The sequence below is a fragment of the Megascapheus bottae genome, chromosome 1 (assembly GCF_031878675.1).
Source record: "Megascapheus bottae isolate mThoBot1 chromosome 1, mThoBot2.hap1, whole genome shotgun sequence".
NCBI classification, from domain to species: Eukaryota; Metazoa; Chordata; class Mammalia; order Rodentia; family Geomyidae; genus Megascapheus; species Megascapheus bottae.
In genome coordinates, this window is record NC_143509.1 from 38058972 (window position 1) to 38077201 (window position 18230).

At 35.7% G+C, this 18230-nt stretch overlaps 1 protein-coding gene across 1 annotated transcript in view; it reads left to right on the forward strand.

Annotated features, from left to right (window-relative positions):
- Window positions 1-18230, forward strand: part of Kcnmb2 (potassium calcium-activated channel subfamily M regulatory beta subunit 2) — a 257522-nt gene that overhangs the window by 227027 nt on the left and 12265 nt on the right. The window contains exons 3-4 of the mRNA XM_090331050.1: window positions 7586-7756; window positions 10693-10888. Coding sequence (XP_090187176.1) covers window positions 7586-7756; window positions 10693-10888 — 367 coding nt within the window. The remainder of the gene's footprint in view (window positions 1-7585; window positions 7757-10692; window positions 10889-18230) is intronic.

Sequence of the window (18230 nt, forward strand, 5' to 3'; positions counted from 1 at the left end):
TAGAGGTCATTTTAATAGGAGCATAGAGACTGCTCTCCACCTTCAGGCTGATAGCAGGCCTGAACTTCTCTGGGGCTGAGCTTTTAAAGGTAAACACCAGACCAGGTGGTAGTCTCCTTATGATGTCACCTTACGATGCCCATACTCAATAACCACAAGGATGAAACCACACGTAGGCGGTCCTAACCTGTTGTAACCACCCTTGGGTGGTGGAGCATGTTAAGTATTTTCCCCAAAACAAAAACGATTTGGCAGCCTAGCTTACCAGGTTATTACAATAATAGTCCTAAAAGGTCCTTTCCAGAAGCCACTTCCTTTTAGAATATGATGAGCATGTTCTACAATTGAACATAAAAAATACTACAGTGATGTTCAACTTTGCATTGCTGTAAAAATAGCTAAAAATTATGAGCAGAATAACACATTCCATTGTGTGTGTGTGTGTGTGTGTGTGTGTGTGTGTGTGTGTGTATTGGTACTAGCACTAGGCCTAGACACTGTACCTAAACTTTTTTTTTTTCTCAAAGCCAGCAACTCTAGCACTTGAGTCACCTCCACTTCTGTTGTTGTTGTTTCTGGTTAATTCAAGATAAGAATTCATGTTCTTTCCTGTCCAGACTGGTTTTGAACTGTGATTCTCAGATCTCAGCCCCCTGAGGAGAGAGGATTATAAGTATGAGCCACCGGAGTCTGGCCACCATTAGTGTTAATTGTTGTGGAACTCCCATGTGACTAAAACTTTTTTAACAAGTGAAATCTGAAATGTTTAAAATGTTTGCTTTCCTATTTAATGAAATGGCGTGAATTAAATGAGAAAAGTATCAAATGAAAACACAGATATAACATTGTTATCCAAAGGAAGAGGACATGAATGATACCAGTCTGCCAAATTGTACTGGAAAATAATCGTGCATAGTTTACTAGATTTAATTCTAACTGCTCTTTTTATTTAAAGTTTACATGCATTTTATATTTTTCCTGATATATGGAAAAACAATTGACTGTTATTTATCAAATTTTTGTTTTGATGTCTAGGCTAAACTTTAGTGGTTTATATATAAATTGTTTTGTAATTTTTCTAATAATTGTATTATTGATAAATAGTAAAAAAAAAAAAACCTTTACCAGTAAATGTAGTATTTGTTTTCCCTACTTTATTATACCAGTCAGCAATTCAGAAATCACAGTTGAAGCAAATGAGAATAGGTATCTTTGCTTTGTTTCTGTCTCTAAAGTGAATTCTTTCAACATTTCACCACTATTAAGTTTAAAATTGGCAGTTCCTCTACATCCATTATTATTTTAACAATGACTATACCTATGTATATATTGATAAAAATTATTATCATGAATGAATGTTAAATTTTACCAAATATATTTCTTTTAATTTATTAGTATATGATCACATTTTAATAAATTATTAATAATATTGTTTAATAATACATTGTTTTAGTAAATGCTGCATAAATAAAAATTAAGCAATGACTAACATTCATTAGATTTATAGGATAGGATACCTTTAATTTCATTATAATATATTTAACTTTATATATATAGTATATATAGTTGGGTTTATGAACTAAATTTAAATTTGCATTTATGTTTGCAAATTAGGTAAGATATCATTCTGTATTACATTCTGCTCTGACTCAATTTTGTCATCAAAATTTCATAGGTTCACAGAGGTTGAATAACATTCTGTCTTTCATCTTACCTTATACTCTGGAATGATTGTTACAATTATTTCTTTAGTTTTCTCAACAATTCAACTTTTCAGGCTGGCATGCAGATATATATTTGTAATCTCAGAGATTCAGGAGGCAGAAATCAGGAGAATTGTAATTAAGTTTTAGCCTAGGCAAAAAGGAAGACTTCACTTATAACATGGACTGGGTAGCATGTTATAATCCTAGCTAAGTGGGAGGCAGGGATGAGAGGGCTGTGGATGAAGAATTATAAAATAAACAAATAGGAGACCCTGTCCAAAAAGTAACTAAATCACAAAAATGCTGGAGTATTGTTAAATGGAAGAGCACCTACCTAGCTAACATGAGGTCCTAAATTCAAATACCATGGCTACAAACAAAAACCTTCTGAAATCATATGTATATATATATATAGTCTTTTATGTAATATATATCACATTATATAATACATTATATAATATATATTATATATCTTACATATGATATACATGTATATTCATTATAATTATACTGGTCTTTGCTCACTTATTTTTCCCATCATATACACTACTCCTCATCCTTTTCAGGTAGCTTTACTAAAAAAAACCAAATGAACCAAAGACAAAATGAAATCTGAACTCTGAGTAATCTGATGTACAAATATTTCTTTATGCTTGAAACTGAGCACTAGATATTGACACCTTGCTGTTTCTACCTACTATTGTAGACAACTGGGGATAGATGGGAAGAGACCACTTGATTAATCCATTCATATTCAGAATGTATACACTCTTTTTCACAGCTTTTTAGTTGGACATGGGAAGTACAAGGTACACCAAATCTCAAAAAGGCAATTATAAAGGAATTAAGTGAGTCACATAACGGTAGTAACAAAAATTCACCCAAAGGATGTTCATTACCCTCTGATTCTCTGACTTTGTTTTATCTTATCAAATTACTCTCCCACTGAATTCAGTCCAGAAAGTATGTAGGGAACAAGTCATGAATGTATAACCACCTCCTCACCCTACCTCCAAAGGTCACTAGAAGTCCTCATTTTTCCCAAATATAGTGTGAGAGAAAATACTAATTCGACTTTGTAACTCTCAGTCATTTCTTTCAAGATCCAATCTAAGCACTGAAACATAAATGTAAACTACATCTTAAAATTTATAACCTGCAGATTTCTCTATATATTCAATTTTTCCTATCTAGACTTCAGATCTATCCCTCATTATCCTCTCCTAAAACATCATAAATCTCCATAATATTCCTCTCTCCAATAAAAGTTTTCTTCCATTTTTAACCTAATATCCACACAGCAACTACAGTGATGGTTCTGTAACTCAATTGTGTCCTTGTCACTACCCAGTACTTCCTGTTAACTACAGGATAAAGGCCACCTTCTATGACTTACAAAACACTTCAAACTTTTCCAAACTTACCTCTTCCTCAATAACACATTCTATATATTATCATTAACATAATGGTAATTTCTGATATGATACATTTTCAAATCATTTAGTAATGTGACTCTTCCTATTAGAACTACTCTCAATTCTTCATGTCATTTTGTTAACTCTGAATCAACCTTAAAGATTTCTATTTAAGAGAATATTCCTCCAGGAAACTTTATTCTCTAAACTCAACTCTTCCTCTCTATCCAGTAAACTTAAGATGGGGCTATCATAACCCTCCTATAATCTCAGGACTTCTCAATTTAATTTCCCACCTTTTGTTGATTTCCTCCTCCTCCGCCTCCTCCGCCTCTTCCTCTTTCTCCTCCTCCTCTTCCTCTTTCTCCTCCTCCTCCTTCTTCGGGTGCAGATACTGGATCTTTAACCCTAGTGCTGGGTGCTTTCCTTGGGCTTTTTGCTTAAGGTTGGTACTCTAAAACTTGAACCATACTTACACTTCTGGCTTTTTTCTTGTTAACTGGAGATAAGGAATTTTACAGACAATCCACTTAGGATGGCATCATACTCAGCATCCTGAGTAGATAGGATTATAAATTTATGCCACCATTTTCTACCTTTTTAAAAAATTGGGCAGAGAATTATAACCCCAACCATAAAAATTTATCAGAACCTCTTCTTCTTCCAGACTAATCTTTTTACTTATCCATTCAGTAATTATTTTGTGAACTCCCTGGGTATAACCCCTCTGTTCATCATTTATATTTTCTGAATAATATCTTGAGTTACAAATTTTCTATGGCTATATCACTTTCCTCCCTTTATTTAGCATTGGAGAGCATATGGAGAGCATTTGTTAACTATTCTCAATTGTAAGTGTGTGAGTGTGTGTGTGTGTGTATGTGTGTGTGTGTGTGTGTGTGTGTGTGTGTGTGTGTGTGTGTGTGTCGCAGAGCTTGAATTCAGGATCTGAGCACTGTCCTTGAACTTTTATGCTCAAGAGTAGTGCTCTACCACTTGATCCACAGTTTTACTTCTGGATTTTTGATGGTTAATGAAGATGATAATAAACTGTTAAGTGTCCGCTCTGTACAACTACCTAAATATTTTTTTAAGTCTTATGGACTTTCTTAACCAGACTGGCTTCAAACCACAATCCTAAGATTTTAGCTCCTGAGAAGATAGGATTACTGGTGTGAACCATCAGTGCCCAGTTATGATTTGTTTTTAAATCATTTTATGTTTCTTATTCTTGTGATATACTTGGCTAATTATGCTTCATCTCTTCTGTGGCTATGAAGTAATATAAACAGCTTATGTGGCAGCCTAATACGCTAGGACCATGAAGCTATTGCTTATTCCTTGCTGGTATTCATCTGCAGGAAATGCAGATCTCAATGGCAGCCATCACAGCTAAATACATGTTGGCAGACATTAGCAAGTAACAACAGGTTATTACTGCATAGCAAGTATTTGAAGCAATTCGGCCTCAGTCTTGCCTTTTCTTGCTTCTGAAGATTTCCTGCCTACTGTTCTGATCTTCTAATGGCTCCAATTTATTTTCATGTTTGTAAAGGATTATGTTTAAAGAGCTTTGTTATAAATCCAGTAATTTCGAAAGAAAGTCTCTAAACCTATTGCAGAAACTTAAGAAGCTGAGTGACTGTCAGTCTATGAAATGTAAAAGCAGTAAAAGATGGCTGCTCCAAGAACATTTTTCTTGGGACCTGGAAAATAATTCAAAATAATTTATAGGCTTCTGATAATGGCAATAAGTAGCCAATTGTGAATGACAGTGGGAGGGAAAAAACTTGACAGGACTTGGGCCATGAAAAGATAATTTAACAATGCACTGGGGGCTCACATCCGCAATGCTACCTGCTCAGGAGACTATCTTTAGCAGAAAGGTCTGGGAGACTCTAATTAACCAATAAAAAGCCGAAAATGATGTAAGGAAATGGAAAGACTTGCAAAAAATCATATTAAGTGAAATAAGCCAAAAACAAAGGAACATAGGGTCCACAGTTTCCCTCATTTGTAATAACTAGTACACATCTAGGACTCTCCTAGCAGGGGATTACAATAGCACAAAAGCTATATCCTATATGACATAAGGTCATATAGGATGAGATTAAATGAAAGGGTCTCTAGGATATGGAAACAAGAGCTTTATCTTGTGTGACTGTTGTTCTTAATGTACTATGTTATTCTCTTCTCTTTTTTGCCCTTTGGTTAATCTCATATTTTTACAGTATCTGACTTTGTTACCTGGTATATTGTATATATGTTTATTTAAAATAGGAAATGGAAAGGGGAAAATGATTGGGAGGGGGTGGGTAAAGAGAAATGGAGACAAAAACCCGAAGTGATAATCAGTGTGTGAGAAGTAATGCACCTACTACCTGGCAAATGTAACTGTAATCCCTGTAATACATAACTGGGACAATAAAAAAATAATAAAAGAAAAAATGGAACCTACAAAAAAAGCAGTAAATTAAGATGGTGGCTCAAGTGCTAGCTTTGAGTGAAAGACACAAATGAAAGCTTAAGGCCTTGAGTTCAACCCCACTACTGCCACCCAACAAAAAAATAAGAGAAGCAAAAGATAATTTAGGTGTGATTTTCTGCATGCAATGGGCCTCTTTCCACTCACTGAAGACTGTATTAAACTACAATTCTAAACTGTAAAAATAAGCTAATCAGGTAAATTTGTACACTGTTAACTAGATCAATTAATATTTTCTCCAGAACCTTTAGTAAATAAGTACAGATGCAATCTCATATAGTCACTGAACAACCACCCAGTATTCTACCTGCCAGTTAGAACAGTGTTTAAGGTGTCATAAGCACCAGAAAGTTCAGAATGGAGCACAAATCTGCTTGTAAGTAAGTGTACAAACAATGGACAAACTGTTCATCTCCTACAAAGTTTAACACTGGATTCTACTCATTTCTTCCTCCTTATACCTGTATAATATGTGAAAGTCTCAAAGGAAACTCTGAAGTCATACTTGTCTTTCCGTTTAAATCTGAAAAAAAGTGAATAAGAGCGTCCATCTCCATTTTTATAGCATCAATTTTTTTCTCCTGTTTCTGCACACAAGGCCAGAAACATTTCCTTTACCAATGTGCTGGAAACTAAAACACCCTTATCTAAGTAGAAATCATGAGAGGATACTTACCAGGCACTGGTGGCTCCTGCCCTACTCAGGAGGCTGAAATATGAGGATCAAGGTTGGAAGTCAGCACAGACAAAAAAGTATCAGGTTGCAGAATATCACATTTCAGCAAGAAAGCAAGGGACAGCACAGGCCCTGAGTTCAAGCATAAAAGAGTAGACTTTTAACTAATGACCAGTCTTGCTAGAATTCCTGAATATTGCCTCTCAATCCTGCATTTGTGTACGTCACTCTGAACAACCAATACAACACCTCAGAATTTCTCATATCTTCGTGCTATGTCCTATTCCAACCCCTCATTACTAAACGTTAAGTGATATTCATTTTGTCTTTTAGAAATTCCTTGGCAAGTGATGTTTTAAGATGTTATAAGTGTTTATCCATTGCTCTCCATTCCATTTTTGAATGGAAATATTTAATAATTACTTACATGTCAGTTATTCTCGATGATTGACCTCTGTTCTCTAATGTATCCATACCTCACTGAAACGTTATTTCCACTTGGTAAAAAAAACTAGGGGTTCAAAATATTAAGAAAAGTGTTATTGACATGCAGCCAGTAGAGAGTAAAATCAGGATTTCAACTCAAGGTACAATTTGACTTCAACCTCATTTATTCATCTTATGTTGCTTCTCCAAAACAACCAAACAAAAACAGGAGTATGGTTATAAATGTCAAGTCAATAGAGCCCTAAGCTATCATAAACTTGAGACCAATGTTAATCATAATAACTTCTACCCCCTACTGAAGGAACATGGGATTGAATCAATGGATTCCTAATATATGTTGCCATTTATTTGAATTAATGTTTAAACACTCAAAAATTCTAAAATCTGTCCATCATAAACCTTGATAGATGGTAAAGTCAATAAACCCAAAGCATTTTTTTCAGAGAGTAAGGGATTGTTTTCTCCAGACTAGGACAGCAGTAAAATTAATGGACTGTTAGATATGAGCCCCAAGGTAAAGACAGAATGGTAAGTGCCCATTCAGTTGGTGCATGTGTGTGTGTGTGTGTGTGTGTGTGTGTGTGTGTGTGTGTGTGTGTGTATGTGTGTATACTTGTGTGTGAGTACATCTAAGTACGTATGTACGTACGTACGTATGTATGTATGTGGATATATGCATTCATGTGTACATGTGTTTCGGGACACATTTGCCACCCTCTGGGACTATACTCAGGCAGTTTGGAGAGTACTTCTACACCTGTCTGCCCTAGAAATACAGTGACAGTAACTTTCCTGTTAGGAACAAACATGCTGATTAACAAAGCTTCATGTAAGACTCTATTGTTTTCAACTTCAGAAATATCTACCAAAAAATCAGGGACCATGACCTCCTGGACAAAAGGAAAACAGTCACAGCACTTAAAGCTGGAGAAGACCGGGCCATTCTATTGGGACTAGCCATGATGGTTTGTTCAATCATGATGTACTTTCTACTGGGAATCACACTCCTACGCTCATACATGCAGAGGTAAGGTGCTTGAGTGAGTGGGACAAGGGTGTCCCTCTCCTCTCTCCTCTTCCATTGTTCTACCCAGTCTAGGGTCATCTTTCCTCATCTTCTTTCATTCTTTTCAGAAGTTTCTGGTGTATACTTATTTGATGTTACCTAATAATAATGCTAAGGATGATCTATGTTTAAATTGCCCATAATGTGCCAGAGGCTTTTCATCCATTATTTCTTTTATTCTCACAGGTATTCCATAAAATAAATTTAAGTATTAATATATTCATAAAATGGCAAAACTGAGGCTCAAAGGAGAGACAAGTTGTTTGATGACACACAGCTCTAGCATGTAGCAGACCTACCTGGGATTCAAACCTTCATTCCATAGTGTCAGCATCACTACTTGTGGCACTCATACCTTTGTCTGTTTTCTACCCTCCTTCATTTTTCCACCTCATCCCAACCCTACCCCTTCCCCACCTTTCACATCAGAAGTTCTCAATTTCTCATTCTAACTTCCTTAGAAAATGCTATCACCTAAGTCTGCATTATCACTCGAGATAGTCAGATGAAATTGATTTGAATAGCAACCCAAGTTGGCAGTAGCTTTTAGAGTTCTCTAAATGATTCTAATATACTCTTCTCAAGGTAAAAGCACTGTTAGGTTTAAAATCTGTTATTTTAAAATTCTGATGCCTTTTTATTTAAGTATTTGCCATACATTTGCTGAATATATAGAGAGGTAAACAGGGAGACAACAAGTGTGCTTCCTTCCGAATGAAATGTGTAAGGGCCAGCAGCATCTCTACCTCTCTAATGTTCATAAGTTAAACCCTTGAAGCACAATGAACCTACCTTTTCTGAAATCAAGTGTGGCAGTTGTTTATTGTAAGGAAATAAGATCCTTTCATATAAAGAGTTGAAGTTTCAATCCAAAAGGAAGTCAGCTTTACATGGCATTCATTTCGCTATCAAATTAATACTTTCACATTTTAGAAGCAAAATCTAGCTGAAATACAGTAATTTGCTAAAATTAAGACCTTGTCTTTTTACATTCTGGGCTGCCCTGCTGATTCTCCAATGGCCTTCAGCTGTGTTCTTTCTCATGAAAGCACTGATGTCTTGAGCCCCATAGTTTAGCTGGGTCCAAAGCTTTTTTTCAAATTCCCATATCTTCTTAGAAACAAATAATGCATTCTCCTCATGTATTAGCAAAATCTGACCATATATATTCCAGGAAAAATATAATTTGTGACAACAAAGTGAGTTAGATCCAGGGTAGCTCACCTTTGGCATAAAATCTCACATTTACAGCCATCAATAAATGCTCAGCAAAAAGAAAGGATATTAATCTGCACAAGTTTTCTTGTTTTCCAGTCTAAGGTAATTAGCTTATATTCAGAAGCAAATATGGATTACCTATGATATTTCCTTATCAAAAATGTTCACCTTCATCATAAAATTAAAGGTATTTTACAATGTACCTTGACCAGTGAGCAGCAGGAATCTTCCAATTGAAGAGACCCTATGGCAATTTTTTAAACTTTATTATCAAAGTAATATATAGAGGGGTTACAGTTAAGTACATTACTTCTTGAACATTGTTATCCCTTCCCATGTTTTTCTCTCTGTTTCCATTTACACCCACCTCCTCTCAAGTTATAAAATATATTTTCAAAATATTTTCATGTGAATATTGCTGTAATATTGCTTCACCATTTGTCCTTTGTCTCATCATCTTGGTTTTTCCCTTCTCTTTTCTAATTTAAGTAAATAAATAAATGAATATATAATATTCCAGGTTTCAAAGTCAGATTCAGTAACAACAGGAGATAAATCATAAGGGGAAAATAAGTGGAAAGAAATAACTTCACATAGTACATTAAAAACAACAACCACAAAGATGAACCTCTTGTTTCCATATCCTGGGGTCCATTTCACTTAGCCTCATACATATGGCCATATGCACATAGCTTTTGTGATCCTCTGCTAGAGAATTCCTAGACATATATTAATTATTACAAACGAGGGAAAACATGGAGCCTTTGTTTCTTTGTGTCTGGCTTATTCCACATAATATGATTTTTTCCAAGTATTTACACGTCCTTATAAATGAGGTAATGTCATTCTTTCTGATGGCGGCATAGAAGGAATAGTAATTTATTAGCCTAAGGGAGTTTCTTTCCCATTGCATTCCACAGAAATCAGCACTGAATAATAGAATAATTCAAGGTCTTACAGAAATCCCAATATCTTTCAGTGACCCAAAATATGTTTTTGTATGTTTCTTCACATCTCTCATTATCAAGACACTTACCTTTATAAAGAATGAATATCCAACTTACACAATTCTTGAGAAGACTAAAGAAGGTAACTTAGGTAAAACAGCAACTAGATTGAAAATAGGCATAATTATTGCTATCGCTATAATCATAGTGTTGAGATGTTATTTTCTTAAGGAACTTAAGATACTATATCCCTGTTACTCTATTTGTCCTATGTCTTCTTACCTTTTCTCTCTTATACTTTCTCTACATACAAACTGAGCTTCAGGGTTTCCCTAAAGAAATTACAATGTAAAACCTAACAAAGGAAAGGACCTGGCTCTGGTAAGAAGCTATACAGTGTAGAAATACAGTTTAAGGATACAATTATGATTTTAACACACTCCTTGTGATTTTCAGTGAATTCTATAAGTAAAAAAAATAATCGAGCACTAAAAAATATCACAATCTAGTGATGAAATTGAGAAAATTCTTAGAAGCCCATTTGTCTGCGGTACATTGTAGTTTGCCAAAACTTTCTCTTCTCTAAGATGCAAACTTTACAAACAGTGTACCATAGACTTGGAAAGGATTTTTTTGGTCTTGGAAATGAGCAATGATCCCCTTCTTACCCCCTACCTTTACCCTTCCTTTCACGTAGCCCTCAGATTTGTGTTTACTCTCTTTTCTCTACAGCGTGTGGACTGAAGAATCTCAGTGCACCTTGCTAAATGTGTCCATTACAGAAACCTTTAATTGCTCCTTCAACTGTGGTCCAGACTGTTGGAAACTGTCTCAGTACCCCTGCCTCCAAGTGTATGTGAACCTGACTTCCTCTGGGGAAAAACTCCTTCTCTATCACACTGAAGAGACAATGAAAATGAATCAGAAGGTAGGAGTTCATTCTAGGCATCTCTAACAAAGCTCTATGCCACTCCTCTCACTCCCCTTTTCTCCCTTTCTCCCCCCTGTCTGTCAGATTCAGTCTACTCTATTAAAAATTTTTTTCTATGCCTCTGTCCTAGGAAATTTATTTTCTATAAAAACTATAGATTAGTCATTACGGTATTTGTAGTAGAGTAGATTTGGTTCTATCTTCCATTTGTGAAGATAATATTTACTTGTTTATACACAAATAGGTAGAGTCTTCAAAGAAACAACAGAGTTTAAAGGTTGTACATGCCAAAAACCTTGTATTTCTCTTCTAACTAGCATAGAATAAAATTCTATTTTGTTTTTTTATGATTAGTGCTTAGATATTAACATCTCAGATCCTCAAGTTTCCTCTCCTACAAAAACAAATTGCCTCTTTTCAGGCAAGAATTAAAAAAGAGTATTTAGTACTTGGTATAGAAAGGCTCAATCTATAGTCACAGTGCATGTGGGGGGGTGTTTCTTAATATATACTACATTTATAACCACCGAAGTCTTCATCACTGATATGCTTGTCAATACGATTGGGGTTAACACTTATACATAACATATATTAACACTATATATAATTTACTATATATATATTTACCTTATATATATATATAAGGTCCTATACATTTTAGAACAATCAATAATTATCAAATGTATAAGGTTTAGGATAGTCAATAGTGCTTTATTCCAACTTACTATGATCAAATAATTATCAATTAAGTTAAAGTTAATCTTTTAAGTATATTGAGCTTTGGACTTAAAGTAGCAAATTATATATACAGAATATTGTCTACGATCAAGACAATGTGATGCCAATCTGTTATTCCCAGGAAATAATCTTTACAAATTCTATTATTAAAATCAATGAGTCACAGGAAAATGGTGGAGGTTCAGGGTAAGCCTAACTGAGCTCTCGCCAAGATCCCAGTTTCAGCATTCTAGTGGAAAGTTTATAGCTAAAGAGTGACGGCAACTAAGCTGTAGTGGCACAGAGATGTCGCTCAAAGAGGAAAAATTCAGACAGTCTGCTTAAGAACACAGTTTTGAGCCCACACCAGTGGCTGCAGTGGCAGCAGTGGAGGCCTCAGCTGCAACAGCAGCTGCCACTGCTCCCCAGAGCAGCTGTGCTAAGACAAAGTCACCTGAGCCTGAACACTCAGAGCCTCACTATCCTGCAGCACAGACCTGGTGACTGCAGTGGAAATCTTCCTCCTGCTGGATTACAGACAGATGCAGATCACAGAAGCTGAAAACCAAGGGGAAGTGTGAGTACCTCATTAAAGACATTCTCACTCCTCTCACAGAATGGCATTGGGAAGATACCCCTCCCCCACCAGCCGAGGGCAGTGCCATCCATCTTGCCTACTAGCAAAGACCCTGTAAGAGCAACTAGCAGATAACTGGAGCCTGAGAAGTGGTGTTGGCAGCACTATTTCTCAAAAAGGCAAAAGGATCTGACCAGTGTCAATTTAGCCAGGCAACTGGTTCCCTGCCTTGGAGGGAGCAATTCCTTGGAGGGTGGCTTTCCTCTCCAGTTAAACAAAGTCAGGGGCAGCCACACCCTGAGGCCACTCTCAGCTGAACTGACAAAAACCCATAGTGGTTCCAAGGTGGATCAGAGAGAGTTCTGAAGCTCATCACAGACTCTAGACAGAATACAACTCCATTCTCTTTCAAGCTACCAAAAACAGCCAACTTTCTCCTGCAAGACACATAAAGCTCTTCACCCTACCAGTAAATTAACCTGGGTGGGCAGTCACAAAGACTCCAAATCTGTAAGGCAGAACTTTTTCTGCCCACTCAAACAAATTGGGAAAAACCAAGTAAGCCAAAGAAAACGAATCATCACAGGAGATTACAGACTTCATAAAGAGACTGTATCCTAAATTCAGTGGAGACAATTTCATTGTTCTCAATTTTACTAGTTCCTTTTTTGGCTATTTTTCCATCGTTTCTTTCCTCTTTTCATTGTGGATCTGTTCACTCCTAGAAACACAGCGACAGCAATTAGTAGATATCTTTGTTCATTGTGTACATATTTGTTTCAGATTATATTATTGACTCAGTTCCCATTTTTATAATCTTACTCATAACTTTGAGTTTTTTATTATTGATGTCTTATTTTTATTATTCTTTTTTTTCCTTTTTTTAAAATTTTTTTATTGTAATTAGTAAAAGGGTTACATGATATTTGCCAGATAGAAGGTGCATTAATTCACATACATTGATACCCTTTCACATGTCTTGGTACCAATTACTATTATTCTTTTTATATTTTTATTTTTTTATGTTTATTTTTTAAATTTTTAAATTCATTTATTTTTCTCTTTCTCTCACTTGAGGTCACAGGTATCTTCACTCAATTCCCTTCCTTCCCAACATTACTCTTCTCTTATTTTCCCTTCTTTCATTTCATAATACCTTTCTATCCTTGGTCCTTTGCTCCTTTTTGATTTCTATAGTTTGTGGATCTACAGTTGATTGCTGTTGACTCAGACTGTGTATGTATTTGTTGAATTATAGTGTAGGTCCAGAGTGATTTAAACATCATAGGAATTGGATTGACATAGGGTTTTTTTTTGGTCATAAAACTGTTTGTTGGTGGTATTGAATTTGTTTGTATGTGCACAATAGGAGAAAGAGTTAAAGATACCAATATAAGCTTGTGAACCACTAAATTCTGGCCAGCTATAGAGCACTAGGTTGGTTATTATCTTAAAATTGTAATCTTGTGTGGTACTAGTCTTGCTCCCATTTCCAAATGGGCAGAACAAGAAACTAAAAAAAAAACCCTAAAAATTAATGGAAAGTCAAGGAATTGCATCTCCCACTCAAAATAAAAAGGCAAAAGAGGAGTCAATGGAGAACCTAGAGAAGAGTCCTCTAAAAGCTCTATGAATGCTATTGGTAAACATGATCAATGGAAACTTTGAAAGTATGAAGGTGATTGTGAATGCAATGAAGCTAATAAAAGAATGATGAAGGAATTCATTGAATCCACAAAGAGAAAGCTGAATGAATTCCAACCAAAGTCCAATAACAGCAAATCCTCTGAGCTAAAAGAGAGCATTCAAAGTGAAATCAAGGAGATAAAGAAGGCCATACAAGATCTAAAACAAAAGATGCAAACCATCAAAAATTACCAACTAGAAAGAGAGAGATGAAGAACAAGTAGAAAGTACTGATAGCATGTTTGAAAATGCAGAAGAGAGAATCTCCAGAGTTGAAGATAGCCTAGAATTTATTGAGAAAGATCAGAAAATGATTCAAACCAAATCTAAGAAATATGGCAGATCTCTTCAGGAGCTCCAAGATACAATTAGGAAGCCCAATTGAAGGCTAATCAGTATTGAGGAGAACCTGGAGAAAGAGGTCAATGGAATTGGAAATATACTTCAGAGAATCATCTCAGAGAACTTCCCAAATATGCAGAGGGTTGGGCCATCCAGATACAAGAAGCTTTTAGAACTCCAAACAGACCTGAACAGAAAAGGACATTCCACAGCCATATTATAATCTGTACAGGATCAATAGAGACCAAGGAAAGGATCCTTAAAGCAGCCAGGGAGAAGAGAACAATCACCTACAAAGGAAAACCAATCAAAATAACCACATATTTCTCAGCAGAGACCATGCAAGCAAGAAAAGCTTGGAATAATGCATGCCATTCTCTGAAGACAAATAGCGAGAAACCAAGAATACTGTACCCAGCTAAGCTCTCATTCATAGCTGAGGGAACAATAAAAATATTCCACAGCTAGGAAAAATTGAAACAGTATGTATCAACCAAACCAGCATTACAGAAAATTCTCAAAGATATTTTACACATTGAAAATCAACAACAAACATGATATTGACAGAGAAATGGCACCTATAAAGCATACTAGCTTATTACAGCAAGAAAAGACAAGTCACAGGCCCTAACAAAATAGAAAAAAGTGACAGGAACTCCCAAATATTTTTCAATCCTAACCCTCAATTACTAGTATAGACCATATAATTAAATGGCATAGATTGTCTAGTTGGATCAAAAAGCGAGACCCATCTTTCTGCTATCTTCAAGAGACACATCTTGCTCCAAAACAAACAAATAAACAAACAAACATATTATGAGAGTGAGAGACTGGAACAAAATCTATCAACCTAACCCCCTCACTATGGCTGGAGTAGCCATCCTCATATCAGATAAAATAAGACTTCAAACTAAAACTAGTGAGAAGAGACAAAGACGGTTTTTACATGCTACTAAATCAAGCTCTCCTTCAGGTGGATATAACCATCCTAAATATCTGCATACCTAATGCCAGGCATCCAACTTAAATAACAAACTTTACCTGCACTAAAACCATACATAGATCTAAACACAGTGATTGTTGGTGACTTTAACACACCACAGTCACCACTGGACAAATGAACTAGGCAAAATCTCAGCAGAGAATTGAAGGAATTGAACAATTGCATAGACCAACTAGAACTAACAGACATCTGTAGATTATTCCACCCAGCAACACCAGAATACCTGTTTTTTCAGCAGCACATGGAACATTTTCTAAAATAGACCACATTTTAGGGCATAATGCAAATCTGTGCAAATTCAGAAACACTGAAATTATTCCCTGCATTTTCTCAGATCACAACTGCATAAAATTGGAACTGAACAACAATCTCCACCAAGGAAAACCCTGTAACTCGTGGAAATTGAACAACACATTGTTGAATCACCAGTAGATCAATGAGGAGATCAGAACAGAAATTCAACAGATTATGGTATTGAACAAAAAGAAGCACACAAAATACACAGCAAAGGCAGTACTCAGAGGAGAATTTATAGCTCTGAGTGCATACATTAACAAATTGGAGAAATCTCACATCAACAATTTAGTGGTGTACCTTAAGCTCTTAGTAAAAGAGCAACAAACCAATCCCAGTAACAGTAGAAGGAAGAATATTATTATAATCAAAGCAGAATTAAATGAATTAGAGTCCAAAAAACATAGAATCAACAAAACAAGGAGCTGATTTTTTAAAAAAATTAACAAAATTGACAGACCCCTAGCAAATCTTACAAAAAAGGAAACACACCCAAATAAATGAGATGATGGAGAAAAATGGAAATATCACAACAGAAATGATCAAGATCCAGAGCATCATAACAGAATACTTTTCAAACCTTATGCCAACAAATTTCAGAATCTAGAAGAGACTGATGAATTTCTAGCCAATATTAACATACCCAAACTGAACAAAGGAGACCTAAACCGACTAAACAGACCTATTTCAAGCACTGAAGTAGAAATGACAATAAGAGACCTGACATCCAAGAAAAGCCCAGAACCTGATGGATTCACAGTGGAATTCTTTTTTTTAATATATTTCTTTTTTTGTTTTTATTTTTATTGTAATTAATAGAGGGGTTACAGTTATATTTGCCAGATAGAAGGTGCATTACTTCTCACACATTGATACCCCTTCTCATGCTTTTGTCCCCATTCCCCCCCCATCCCTGCCCCTCTTGTTTCCCCCTTCCCTTTCCTATGTCAAGTAAACAAACATATATACAATACACCAGATAACAAGGTCAGATACTGTAACAATATGAAATTAACCAAGGGACAACAATATGAGATTAACCAAGAGAAATAACATAGTATATTAAGAACAACACATTATAAAGCTCTTGTTTCCATATCCTGGAGGTCCTTTCATTTAGCCTCATCCTATATGGCATTATGTATCTAGGTTTTGAGCTATTATAATCCTCTGCTAGGAGAGTCCAAGGTTTGTAATAATTCACACTGGAATTCTATAAGGCCTTCAAAGCAGAGCTCACACCAATACTCCTCAAGCTCTTCAATGAAATTGAAAGTGAAGGCTCTTTGCCAAACTCATTCAATGAAGCTAGCAAAACTCTCATCCCAAAACCAGGCAGGAACTCATCAAAGAAAGAGAACTATATACCTATTTCTTTGGTAAACATTGATGCAAAAATTCTCAACAGAATACTGGCCAACTGTATTCAACAACACATGAAAAAATTATACACTATGATGAAACAGGATTCATCACAGTGATATAGTACCCAAAACAGCTTGGTACTGGCACAAGAACAGGCCTGAGGACAAATGCAATAAGAACTGAAGACCCAGAAAACAACCCACAGACCTATGGCCACCTAATCTTTCATAAGGGAGCCAAAAAAATAGGATGGAAGAAAGACAACCTCTTCAGCAAATAGTGCTGGAAGAATTGATTAAGCGCCTGCAGAAAACTAAAGTTCAATCCTGATATGTCACCCTACACCAGAATTTATTCCATATGGATCAAAGACCTTGAGGTAAAATCAGATACCCTGAAAATTTTACAAAAAGGAATAGGGGATACACTAGGTCCCTTGGCACAGGTCAAACCTTTCTTAATAAAGACCCAGAAACACAAAAATTAAAGTTTGGACAAAAGGGACTGCATTAAACTGCAGGGCTTCTGTATGGCAAAGGGCATAGCTAGCAAGTTAAATAGAAAGAGCTTCACTAGCCATACAACAGATAAGGGCCTCACAGCTAAAACAAATCCTCAAAGAAACAACCATCCCATTAAAAGATGGGCCAAAGACTTAAAGAGATTTATCTAAAGAAGAAATAAGAATGGCCTATAGGAACATAAAGAAATGCTCAACATCTGGCCAAAAAAGAAATGCAAATCAAAACAAGTTGGAGATTCCAGTTAGAATGGCCATTATCAGGAAATTTAATAACAGATGCTGGCAGGGATGTGACCAGGAGAGATTGCTACAACATTGTTGGTGGGAGTGTAAACTCATTCAACCACTCTGGAAAGTAGTATGGAGGTTCCTCAAGAGACTAAAGATAGAGCTCCTCTATATCCAGCAGCCCTTTTCTTTGGCATTTATCCAAATGTCTAAAAACAAGGGCATATTAAACTTACTAGTATGATATTCATTGAAGCATTATTTACCTTATCTGAAATATGGAACCAACCCAGATGTTCCTCAGTAGATGATCGGATCAAAAAGATGTGGTACTTGTGCATAATGGAATTCTATGCTGCCATCAGAAAGACTGACATTGCCTCATTGGTAAGGAAATGGAATGACTTAGAAAAAAAATCATATTAAGTGAAGTAAGCCAAACCCAAAGAACATAGGCTCAATGGTTTCCCTCTTTTACAATAATTAGTACATATCTAGGACTCTCCTGTCAGAGGATCACAAGAGCACAAAAGCTGTGCATATAAGATTATATAGGAAGAAACTAAATGAAATGAACTTTAGGATATGGAAATAAGAGGTTTAT